This window comes from Syngnathus acus, chromosome 4, assembly GCF_901709675.1.
Source record: "Syngnathus acus chromosome 4, fSynAcu1.2, whole genome shotgun sequence".
In the NCBI taxonomy this organism is placed as follows: domain Eukaryota; kingdom Metazoa; phylum Chordata; class Actinopteri; order Syngnathiformes; family Syngnathidae; genus Syngnathus; species Syngnathus acus.
In genome coordinates, this window is record NC_051090.1 from 4,436,152 (window position 1) to 4,448,840 (window position 12,689).

The 12,689-nt window shown below is 43.4% G+C and overlaps 1 protein-coding gene across 6 annotated transcripts in view; it reads right to left on the reverse strand.

Moving 5' to 3' along the window:
- Positions 1–4,714: 4,714 nt before the first annotated feature.
- The window catches only part of LOC119122231 (TLE family member 5-like), a 56,636-nt gene continuing 48,661 nt past the window's right edge, over positions 4,715–12,689 (reverse strand). For 5 of the 6 annotated variants that reach the window (XM_037250515.1, XM_037250512.1, XM_037250513.1 and 2 more), the window contains 12 exons: positions 12,278–12,418; positions 11,647–11,700; positions 9,970–10,137; positions 9,720–9,861; positions 9,349–9,518; positions 9,030–9,106; positions 8,678–8,927; positions 8,343–8,590; positions 8,112–8,259; positions 7,397–7,547; positions 7,220–7,296; positions 4,715–6,763 (listed from right to left, as the gene is read on the reverse strand). In XM_037250515.1, coding sequence (XP_037106410.1) covers positions 6,656–6,763; positions 7,220–7,296; positions 7,397–7,547; positions 8,112–8,259; positions 8,343–8,590; positions 8,678–8,927; positions 9,030–9,106; positions 9,349–9,518; positions 9,720–9,861; positions 9,970–10,137; positions 11,647–11,700; positions 12,278–12,418 — 1,734 coding nt within the window. In that variant the 3' untranslated portion in view covers positions 4,715–6,655. The remainder of the gene's footprint in view (positions 6,764–7,219; positions 7,297–7,396; positions 7,548–8,111; positions 8,260–8,342; positions 8,591–8,677; positions 8,928–9,029; positions 9,107–9,348; positions 9,519–9,719; positions 9,862–9,969; positions 10,138–11,646; positions 11,701–12,277; positions 12,419–12,689) is intronic. The other variant, XM_037250516.1, reaches the window with a different exon arrangement.

Below are 12,689 nucleotides of genomic sequence, written 5' to 3' on the forward strand. Positions count from 1 at the left end.
ATGTATGAATGTTTGTAGAATGTTTGTATGTATGAATGTAGAATGTATGTGTGAATGTTTGTATGTATAAATGTTTGTATACATGAATGATTGTATCTATGTATCAATGTTTGTATGTATGAATGTTTGTATGTATGAATGATTGTATGTATAAATGTTTGTATACGTGAATGATTGTATCTATGTATCAATGTTTGTATGTATGAATGTTTGTATGTATGAATGTTTGTATGTATGAATGATTGTATGTATGAATGTATGTATGTATGAATGTTTGTATGTATGAATGTTTGTATGTATGTATGAATGTTTGTATGTACGTATGTATGAATGTTTATATGTATGAAATGTTTGTATGTTTGTATGTATGAATGTTTGTATGCATGAATGATTGTATTTATGTATCAATGTTTGTTTGTGTGAATGTTTGTATGTGTGTATGTATGAATGTTTGTATGCATGACTGATTGTGTTTATGTATCAATGTTTGTTTGTGTGAATGTTTGTATGTGTGTGTGTATGTGTGAATGTATGTGTGAATGTTTGTATGTGTGAATGTTTGTATGTATGTTTGTATGTATGAATGTTTGTATGCATGAATGATTGTATGTATGTATCAATATTTTTATGTATGAATGATTGTATGAATGATTGTATGTATGAATGTTTGTATGTATGAATGTTTGTAGAATGTATGTGTGAATGTGTGAATGTTTGTATGTGTGAATGTTTGTATGTGTGAATGTTTGTATGTGTGAATGTTTGTATGTGTGAATGTTTGTATGTGTGAATGTATGTGTGAATGTTTGTATGTGTGAATGTTTGTATGTGTGAATGTTTGTATGTGTGAATGTTTGTATGTGTGAATGTTTGTATGTGTGAATGTTTGTACGTGTGAATGTTTGTATGTATGTTTGTATGAATGTTTGTATGCATGAATGTTTGTATGTATGAATGTTTGTAGAATGTATGTGTGAATGTATGTATGTGTGTATGTGTGAATGTTTGTATGTGTGAATGTATGTGTGAATGTTTGTATGTGTGAATGTATGTGTGAATGTTTGTACGTGTGTATGTATGATAGTCTGTGTGTATGTATGTATGTGTGTATGCATGTATGTACGTATGTGTGAATGTTTATTATTATTTTAATAATCATTAAAACCTGTTAAAACTTGTCTGGTGTTTTATTCCTTGTTTTTATTTCTGATATTTGGTTAACTGCTTTATATGACACTTATATTAGTTCTTAAATAACGTGTATGCATAAATACGCCTAAATATTGTTATCCAATACATCTACTGCAATTTCACATTAGATTGCTGGTTTGAAATGTACTTTTATTATTATTTTAATAAACATTAAAACCTGTTGAAACTTGTTTGGTGTCTTATTCCTTGTTTTTATTTTTTTCGGCATGAAACCAAAAATCTGACATTTGGTTAACTGCTTTATATGACAATATGTATATGTGTTTTACGTTGTGTAATATGTGTTGGTGTCCCCCAAAATAAAGAGCAAGTAGTCAAATACACATTCTTGACACGCACAAAAAATGCATAAAGTTATTAGGTACACCTGAAAATGGTAGTGTACCTAATGGAGTGTCCGTGTGACGTCACAGATCAACCAGCCAATCAGGAGGTGGGGGTGAGGGCGGGTGTGGCACCTTTCACTTAAACCAGGGGTGTCGACCTCCAGTCCTCAAGGGGCTGCGTTCTATGTTTTTCAAGTTACCCTCGTTAAACACACCTGCGTGAAAAGATTTAGCTCATTTTCACGTTCTCAGGAGCTAAAACTTTTCACGCAGGTGCACTTAACGAGGGGAATCACATGGACACCCCATTAGGTACACCGCCATTTTCAAGTGTACCTAATAACAGGCCACTTTATTAGGGAAATATCATGGTCAAAGGTCACAGGTGTCAAGCTTTAGTCCTCGGGGCCGCGTTCCAATATGTTTTCGAGGTTACCCTCGTTAAACACACCTGCGTGAAAAGATTTAGCTCATTTTCACGTTCTCAGGAGCTAAAACTTTTCACGCAGGTGCGCTTAACGAGGGAATCACATGGACACCCCATTAGGTACACCGCCATTTTCAAGTGTACCTAATAACAGGCCACTTTATTAGGGAAATATCATGGTCAAAGGTCACAGGTGTCAAGCTTTAGTCCTCGGGGCCGCGTTCCAATATGTTTTCGAGGTTACCCTCGTTAAACACACCTGCGTGAAAAGATTTAGCTCATTTTCACGTTCTCAGGAGCTAAAACTTTTCACGCAGGTGCGCTTAACGAGGGAATCACATGGACACCCCATTAGGTACACCGCCATTTTCAAGTGTACCTAATAACAGGCCACTTTATTAGGGAAATATCATGGTCAAAGGTCACAGGTGTCAAGCTTTAGTCCTCGGGGCCGCGTTCCAATATGTTTTCCAAGTTACCCTCGTTAAACACACCTGCGTGAAAAGATTTAGCTCATTTTCACGTTCTCAGGAGCTAAAACTTTTCACGCAGGTGCGCTTAACGAGGGAATCACATGGACACTCCATTAGGTACACCGCCATTTTCAAGTGTACCTAATAACAGGCCACTTTATTAGGGAAATATCATGGTCAAAGGTCACAGGTGTCAAGCTTTAGTCCTCGGGGCCGCGTTCCAATATGTTTTCCAAGTTACCCTCGTTAAACACACCTGCGTGAAAAGATTTAGCTCATTTTCACGTTCTCAGGAGCTAAAACTTTTCACGCAGGTGCGCTTAACGAGGGGATCACTTGGACACTCCATTAGGTACACCGCCATTTTCAAGTGTGCCTAATAACAGGCCACTTTATTAGGGAAATATCATGGTCAAAGGTCACAGGTGTCAAGCTTTAGTCCTCGGGGCCGCGTTCCAATATGTTTTCGAGGTTACCCTCGTTAAACACACCTGCGTGAAAAGATTTAGCTCATTTTCACGTTCTCAGGAGCTAAAACTTTTCACGCAGGTGCGCTTAACGAGGGAATCACATGGACACTTCATTAGGTACACCGCCATTTTCAAGTGTACCTAATAACAGGCCACTTTATTAGGGAAATATCATGGTCAAAGGTCACAGGTGTCAAGCTTTAGTCCTCGGGGCCGCGTTCCAATATGTTTCCCAAGTTACCCTCGTTAAACACACCTGCGTGAAAAGATTTAGCTCATTTTCACGTTCTCAGGAGCTAAAACTTTTCACGCAGGTGCGCTTAACGAGGGGATCACTTGGACACTCCATTAGGTACACCGCCATTTTCAAGTGTGCCTAATAACAGGCCACTTTATTAGGGAAATATCATGGTCAAAGGTCACAGGTGTCAAGCTTTAGTCCTCGGGGCCGCGTTCCAATATGTTTCCCAAGTTACCCTCGTTAAACACACCTGCGTGAAAAGATTTAGCTCATTTTCACGTTCTCAGGAGCTAAAACTTTTCACGCAGGTGCACTTAATGAGGGAATCACATGGACACTCCATTAGGTACACCGCCATTTTCAAGTGTACCTAATAACAGGTCATTTTATTAGGGAAATATCATGGTCAAAGGTCACAGGTGTCAAGCTTTAGTCCTCGGGGCCGCGTTCCAATATGTTTTCGAGGTTACCCTCGTTAAACACACCTGCGTGAAAAGATTTAGCTCATTTTCACGTTCTCAGGAGCTAAAACTTTTCACGCAGGTGCACTTAACGAGGGAATCACATGGACACTCCATTAGGTACACCGCCATTTTCAAGTGTACCTAATAACAGGCCATTTTATTAGGGAAATATCATGGTCAAAGGTCACAGGTGTCAAGCTTTAGTCCTCGGGGCCGCGTTCCAATATGTTTTCGAGGTTACCCTCGTTAAACACACCTGCGTGAAAAGATTTAGCTCATTTTCACGTTCTCAGGAGCTAAAACTTTTCACGCAGGTGCACTTAACGAGGGAATCACATGGACACTTCATTTTTAAGTGTACCTAATAACAGGCCACTTTATTCGGGAAATATCTTGGTCAAAGGTGTCAAGCTCTAGTTCTTGGGGCCGCATTCCAACATGTTTTCCAAGATTCTAAAGATTCAGTTCACTTAAAAGAACTGGAATGCACATCACTAATGTATGAATGTATGTGTGAATGTTTGTATGTGTGAATGTTTGTATGTCTGTATGTTTGTATGTGTGAATGTTTGTATCTATGAATGTTTGTATGTGTGAATGTTTGTATGTATATATGGATGTTTTTTGTATGTTTGAATGTTTGTATGTATGTATGTATGAATGTTTGTACGTATGAATGTTTGTGTGTATGTATGAATGTATGTACAAATGTATGCATGTATGAATGGATGCATGTATGAATGTATGTGTAAATGTTTGTATGTATGTTTGTATGTGTGAATGAATGAATGTATGAATGAATGTATGCATGTATGTATGCTTGTATGAATTAATGTATGAATGGTTGTATGTATGAATGTTTGTATGTATGAATGTTTGTTTGTATGTATGAATGTTTGTTTGTATGCATGAATGTTTGTATGAATGAATGCATGTATGCATGAATGCATGTATGCATGAATGCATGAATGTATGTATGTATGAATGCGTGTATGCATTAATGTATGCATGAATGAATGTATGTGTATGTGTGTGTATCTGTTTGTGTGTGTGTGTGTCTGTCTGTGCAGGGTACAGTGTGTTTGAAAAAAAAAAAGCAAAGACATGAACATTGTTTATTTTGCACACATTTTTACATTAGCATCAGTTCGTTTATACAGCACATGGGAGGAAAGACAACACGGTGGGACAAAGCCTGCTCGGCCTTTTAAAGAAAAGCAAACTGTACAGCAGCTTGTGAATTGTAACAAGAAAAAACAAACAAATGCATGGTAATCAAACATACATATACTGTACATACATACATACAGCTGCGTGTGTGTAATAAGGAGAGAATTAGTGTTGTGGCTGACAGGCAGAAAGGCAAAAGCATCAACATGGTCCACACTTCCAACTAAAATAAAAACTATTAAAAAAAAAAAAAGATCATCAGTGCAACAGGCCTGCGTTCCCAATTGATTGCTACCGTTGTCGCATGAAAATTTAATAGATCATTGCACAAAAAGGCAATGCTTTGTTTTCCTAGATTAGCCAACATAGATTAGTCTTATGCCTACACGGAAAATACCTGAATCTTTACAATTTACAGTCTGAACTGTATTTCTTCTCTTTGGTGTGCTTGGTAGCATCAACAGCGGTTCTGCCTTCTCTATTTTTCACATTTTGGCCCAATTCCAGTCATTATTGTGAGAAGAAATCACAGCTTTTGTGCAAAATCTTCCTAGATTCTCATGAAAAGAAATTAACACAATGAAAAGTACTTTAAGGGCAAGTGGCTTTGTTGATGCTGCCTATCACCTTTGCTTAAAAAAAAGTCACATTTAGATTTGACACATCTGTTACAGGCAACCTTGAATACTATAGACAGGCATTCAAAATGAAGGACAGTGGACAGAATAGCCTTGAAAGAAGTACAAAATCAGCAATCATATGAATGCAAAACTTGTTGCGTAATATCTGAAGGGAAATGTGAGGGGCGCATTAGTGTGTGAGTGTGTGTGTGTGAGAGGGGGGGCACACTAGTGGGGCCCTCTGTTGGCTGACAGGAGAACAGAGTGGCGCGCATTAGACGTCGTCAGAAGGAAATCAGAGATAATAAGCAAGGAGGCTGTTTAATTGGCTGTGTCTTTTCTGATAGGAGGGGGGAGTCATGTCCCCCACTCAACCCCCCTCCCCGGGTGACGTGGGAGCTTCCCATGCCTTGTGACACCTCTCGGCGGGCAGAGCGTGCGGCGGCGTGGCGTGGGCCTCATTACAGCTTCCCTTGTGTGCGCGTGTGTGCGCGTGCCTAATGAAACGACGGTGCGCTCTATCAGTGCTCCTCTGGGGGTGGGAGGTGTGAGGGGCTACCCTTGCTCTGCTGAGCTCTTAATCAGGAAACAGCCCTCATTAGGCAGCCGCCTCCTTTTCATTTACATTCTCTCTCGCTCACGCTCTCTCGGCTTTCGGGTAGAATTTCAGGATGAACCTAGTATGCACTAACCGCTTCAGCTGAATTTAATTTTGGAAAAAAAGATGGAATCAAGTTTATTTGTTACATATTGTACTGTAGTATATGTGTTGAATATGTGTCTAGTTGAGTATCATCACAAGTTTGATTGGGTCAAATTGGTCTACGTGAATATTTAGATGTGAGTTGTGGCCTACAGCAGCTCTTTGTGCGTGTTTTCAATTTGTATTTGCGTGTTTAACTGTTTGTTGCATTTCATGAATGGCAAAAAACGAGTGGTTATGTAGCAGACGCTCATTTATACTTCAAATTTTGCCTCAGGACAAAAAGCAAAATGGCAGCCTGTAAAATGAAAATGTGATCAGCTGGGCAAAGCTGACTTTAAGATTCACATTTTTTGGACACTGAACCAGTTTACTGTTAGTCGCTCAAGTGAATCTTAGGTTCATCCATAAATAGTGCCTCATCTCCCTTTTGATTTCTGTCTGACTTCTCTTGTCTGCTCCACTGCCCATTCTTGCTGTAAAGGTGGAAGGGGGAGGCTTCCGCGGTATTATGGGATGAGCGAGCGGTTGTCAAGGGGAACCAGAATCTCAGTAGACTACTTCGTACACCGTGGCCTTCTTGTCCCCCGAGCCGGTCACGATGTACTTGTCGTCCGGGGACACGTCGCAGCTCAATACCGACGATGACTCCTTGGACTGGATGAGGGCGAGGGACACCCACAAAGAGAGAGAGAGATAGATGTGACTCATCAAATACTCAAGATGCATTTGCAATTCAATCACATGATAAACACACACTGTCTCATCACACACGGCTCTCTCGAGGCTCATTAGCCGCTAACGTCAATAGCGGTCGTGCCATGGAACATGGTGGCTAGCGGCTCCAAAGGAACACTCATGACCTTCAGGCACAGTACCACCTCTCCATCTTGGCTAAGAATTCAGCTCCAAATCAATAATGTGCTTGTTGTGACACAGACGGGAACAAAAACAACACCTTGAGTGGAAAGTTTGAAGGACATCCAAGTCGTACAACAAAGATGTCGGTCCAACGGGAAGTTTCGGACAGACGGTTAATGAAGGTGAAAGGTTTGCGTGTGGCCGCAATTTGCAGCTTTTAAACTAAAAAAGGACTGAAATGAGAAAAGTCACCTGAAAGATGCTGGCTCCGTACGGGGTCCTCCACGCATTCAGCAAGTTGTCTTTGCCGGTGCTTACAAACCATTTGCCTGAAAGCAAACCAAAACCAGAAAGGAAGGAGAGAATTTGGATGCTGCTCTCAGGGATCAAGTTTCTTCAGGTTTTGAACTAAAAGCTCAAAGTGCTCACCGCAGTAGGCGAACTTGAGGGAGAGCACGCAGCTCTCGTGAAGGTGCAACTGGTACTTGTCGGGCTTGGACACGTGCAGGACTTCCACGTTACTGCTCTCCATCCCCACCGCCAGCCACTCGCCCGTCGGACAGTAACCCAGCGAGAAGATCTGCAGGCGGTTCAAACGCAGCACACGACCTCGCCGTTGACTTTTCCATCCATCATTTCTTATCGCGTTCTGGTCTTATTTTTGCACAATCTCCCGTATTTCTCTCCTCCCTGCATTGTTCTCCTGCTCGTGTCATGTTGGCCTTCTTTCATCGCGCTTATCTGTGCCTCACCCTCATCCCTCATTTCCTGACATCTTCTCCTGTTTTTGCCCTTTAGCTTTTATATCTCCACACTTTGCTTTTTTTTTTTTTTTTTGCTGCTATTGTTTGGCACCGGGTAACTGTGTGTTGGAGTTCTGCATGTGTGCGCGTCTTTTCGGCTCAAGGCACACATTTGGTCATCAAAGTAGAACTTGATGAATCGCCATTTTGCACTCTCTCATCCAAGTAAGTGTCAATAAGTATCTGCTCATGTTCACCGGCCGTGTCAAGATGTGCATCCTGTATATCTATGTCTGCCCAAGGCAATTTCTCTTCTTTATGCACGAATAAAACAACTCTTGATGTCACACCGGGTGCCGCGTAATTGCTTCACGTATCCGTGTTTGCGTGTGCTCGGCTACCTGTGAGGTGAAGTCGTGCTGCTGCAGCTGGCGTCCCTCCCTCAGGTCCCAGCAGCGCACCGTGTTGTCCAGTCCTCCCGTCCACAGCTTGGTGCCGTCATTGGAGATGTCGATGCAGCTCGCTCCGTCCGTGTGGCCCTGGAACTGTCTGTGGCAACAGACAACGTCATCAGCATGCAAGATATTAAAAAGACATTAACGATAATATTTTCAAACTATTGTTCACGCTACCTGACGAGCGTCTGGTTGTGCAGGTCCCAGACGACGATGTTGCCGTCGCTGCAGCAGGAGAAGCACACCTTGTTGTCGGGCGAGATGGCCAGCGCGTAGCAGGCCGGCGCTGACGACGTCAGCTCGGCTTTGATGCGAGGGGTGGGCGTGGCCAAGTCCCAGATGGACAGCGTGCTGGCCTCGCCGCCCACGATCAACGTGCGCCCGTCGGGTAGGATCTTACAAGAGCGGATGTAGTTATCGCGGTTCTGATTGAACGAGAGGATGAGGGAAATGCGTCACGTGATCACACCTTTGCATTTCTTAATATGTTGTATTTTGTGAAGAGGACAGACCAGGCAGTCGAGCTGCGCCATGGGACTCTTGCTGCCCGGCTGGCTGATGTCCCAGACCTTGACGCAGCCTTTGCCCCCCGTGTAGACGTGGCGCGTGGAGGTGCTGATGGTGACGGCGCACACCACCTCGCCGTGGCTCAGGCTGTGGATCTGCCGCGCGTGGCGAGGGATGCCCGGGCCCAGCAGTGCGTCGGGAGGAAAGGGCACCGGCTGCATCTGGCCGTCTGCGCTCACGTGGAACGAATAAGCCCTGCAGTATTTTAAAAAAATAAATGAAAAAAATTGGGTATGTTTTTATCTTTTAATTCAACTCTTGATGACTGTGTGGGTGTGAAAAAGAAAAAAAACTCACGGCTTGCCGCCAGATGAGCCAGGCAGAGAGGACGACAGGCCCGGGGCCCTCAGGTGAGATCGAGAGTCATAAGCCACCTGGTGGGTGGCATCGGAAAAACAAACAAACAAACAAACAAACAAACAAACAAACAAACAAACAAACAAACAAAGAGTTGAGACATTGCTATCACATTAGCATTCTGTCAGCAATGGCAAACTTCTTTAACTGTCACAACAGAGTCACTGCCTGATAAACTACACCAGCAAACCATTGAGCCTTCCATATCAAACAGCAGGTTATAAATCAAACACGGACGTGGACAGATGACGCAGCTCACCATGGGGCTTCGAGCGTAGGCGCTAGCGGCTGCGCTGATTTGGGGCGAGAGCGTCAGAGCCCCGCCAAATCCTCCGGGACTGGCCAGCTCCCCGTTGAGCCCTGCGTGGGACACCACGCCAAAGTGAGCTGGGTACGAACCGGCCGGCACAGACATGGGGCTGCGGAGTGCTGGGAAAGTGAGGAGGAGGAGAAGGAGGAGAAGAGGAAAGGAAACGAGGGTGGCAGGGAGGACAAGACATAACATACAAGCACGGTCACAGCAGGGCTGATAAGAACACAAGCACACAATTTTGATCCGAACAACTGAACCAAGTTCAATTTTCCACCACAATCATATTTTCACATTTCAACATTTCGATGAGGTCTCACCGAGGGGGTCCGCAGCAGACGCCGCTTTGCTAACCAGGCGAAGGCAGGAAGTGCTGGGACCGGGCGCTCCCGGGGTGAGGGCCTCGCGGTGCGACGGCGACGGGGTGCTGGACTTGGACAAGGGCGACTGGGACTTGTCCATCTGTGGATTATTAATAAGAATTTCAGAATATCACTTATGGGCGGAAACTGGTACTTTACATGAAATTAGATGGAATGGACAGTAAACCAAGTTTTTTGTTTTTTTTACCTGTGTGGGATCCTTGGCCTTGCCCGGAGCGGGACTGCACGGGTTGGGGGTGGAGGGTGGCTCTGCGGGGCCCGAGGAACCCGGGAGCTCTTTCCTTAAGGCAGGGGCCCGGTCCAAACCGTTCCCACGGGGAGAATGAGGTGGAGTGCCAACTGGGGAATTAGGCTCCTGATTAAAAAAAACAACAAAGATCATTTCATTTCACATGAATACTCTCAGTCAAGCATGGCTTCATTCCAAGCACATGTTGGCACCGTGGTGACCACAAGGTGATTTCAGGCGACTCAGCATATTTGATGACTCGGCAGTGCACAACAGCACATATCGTCCTGCTGCGGAGAATAGATGATGATGATGTCGGCTATTCCGGGATGCTTTCATCACTTTAGCCGAAAACGCCACTGCCTCCCCACGCTCGACAGTCTTTACCCTGTGCTTGACTTCGCACTTCTCACCAGGTCAGCAACTACACAGAGCATGGAGCAGAGAAGCCCCTCCCCTCCCTGTCTCTGTTATTACACACAATTGTCTACTTTTGTGCCAACAAGGGAGCACTTGTGCTTTATTGAGTCACATGAAAATACAAAGATTTTAGATTAAAAAAAAAAAACACCGTAGTGCTCATTGGGAGATGCATTTTAAGGATTAGTTGAATGAAGCAGACTGTAATGAGCAGGGGAGGAGGAATATTGAAAGAAATATTGAGCTGGTCAAAAGAGAATCAAATGAACTCTCATTTTCTGGACCAACAATTATCTGGACGCGTCGCTTGTAATTTTATGGAACAATAAATGTGATTTGTGTCATACGAGTTAATTACGGAATTAATCAGCGGTGTCAGAAATGTATTAAAAAAACAATAAGGATAAATAACTAATTCGACGACGCTCAAGAATTCCATTACACCCTAACGAGCCTTATTTGTCAAGCTATTACAAAATGTGTTTACGGCGTTACGTGACTGGTAAACATTCACATTTCTGAAGGTCAAAAGAAGCACGAGGCGGCTTGGATGATTGACACACACGGGTGATTGATGAGAGAGGTTTGATCCAATTAGGGCAGCCATGTTGATTTTCTGCGCTCACGCCATCATCACGCCATCATCACGCCACACGCGTATTTCACGTATGTGGCTTGTGACACGGTGTCACAAGGTTTATGTGACTTGGGGCCTTGTTACAGATAAAATGCAAAAGACACGTGAACGGATCCGCAGAGGACAAAGGGACGAGTCTCTAGGGATGGATTAAGTGCTCACATTTCCAATTACAACAGAAAATAAGCGCTAACTCGCTAAATTTATAGCTTTTGTCCAGCATGAATGCAGGACTTGGGCACTTTTTTTTTTTTTGTGTCTGGGAACCAGTTAACAGTCTTCATTCCATTTCTGATTATGAGGTGGCTCATGTTTTCTAGTATGATTATTTGCTATAAAATACATTTTTGTTAATATTACAGGATTCTGGAATGGATTCATTGGATTATTTCGAATTTGGTTTTAGTCAGATTTTTTTGGAACGGATTAATCACAAAAACTTAAAAAAATGCATTATGGCCAATTAAGTGCTGTAAATTAACGACATACTTTTTTACTATTTTTTTTTTAGTACAATTTCATGAAATTGCTCTTAATGGTGTGACAAGGTTGGTAAAAACTGAGACAGGTAAACCAACCTCATTGGACACGTCCACCACCAGATTGTCCTCACTTTTATCCCCATCGCTGTCCTGCAAGCAAGAAAAGACAATATTTGCTCGGACTTTTCCACAGGGACACCCAAGAGATACCTTGACTCACACCCAAGGAGCTTGCACGCGCACCGATCGATATGTCAATATCTCTTGGCCACTGTTAGTCTAGCATGCACACTCGGACACGGTGACACTCGGCACCAAATATCTGCTGCCACACAAGCGCTCCATTGATTGTGCGCACACACACAAGTTGCTCTTTCTCCATCAGCCCACTTTTTTTTTTTTTTGGGGTCTACTTTCCCACTAGACATCTTTCTCTCTCACTATCGCTCCCTACTTTCCAAGGCGAGAATGATGGCACTTAGTTGCCATGGCAACCGAGCTTTGATAGCACCGAGGCCTGATACTCCTCATTGACATCGGTGATGAGTGACATCAGCAACCTAATTAATGCGCAGATGATTGCCGCAGTCGGGTCCTCAAATTGAAAATCAAAAGGAGGCAAGGGGAATTAAAAAAAAAAAAATCACAATATGAGAAATCAGTAAGAAAAATAAAAAGATGGAGAAGTGATGAAAGGTGAAAGGAGAGAAATGAAGCGGGCACGTACATATGAGTGCGGCGCGAGGGGCTCTTTGTCCTCGCAGCGTCTCCTCTTGGCCTCTGCCCCTCCCTGCGAGGAGGCGTAACCGCCCGATGGCCCCTGACGCTCCTCCGGGGGCTGACTGTCTGTCGACGACGCCGACTTACTCTGTAAAAGGGACATCACAACGGGAAATTCAAGTCGTCAAGTTTTTCCCAGCAACTCCATAACAACAATTATCCCAGTCCACTTAGAGAGTAAAGATCAGTGATGAAGATGCACTTTTTTTTTTTTTTTATCAGATAGATGTAAATGTGAATTGGGCTGCTTGGAAAAAAAATAAAAATAATGAGTTGTGTGGCCTTCACGTGTCAGATCTCATGTGAGGTACGGCTTTCATTATGAGGCGGCGCAAGCATATTTACAATCCAGCCCTCTC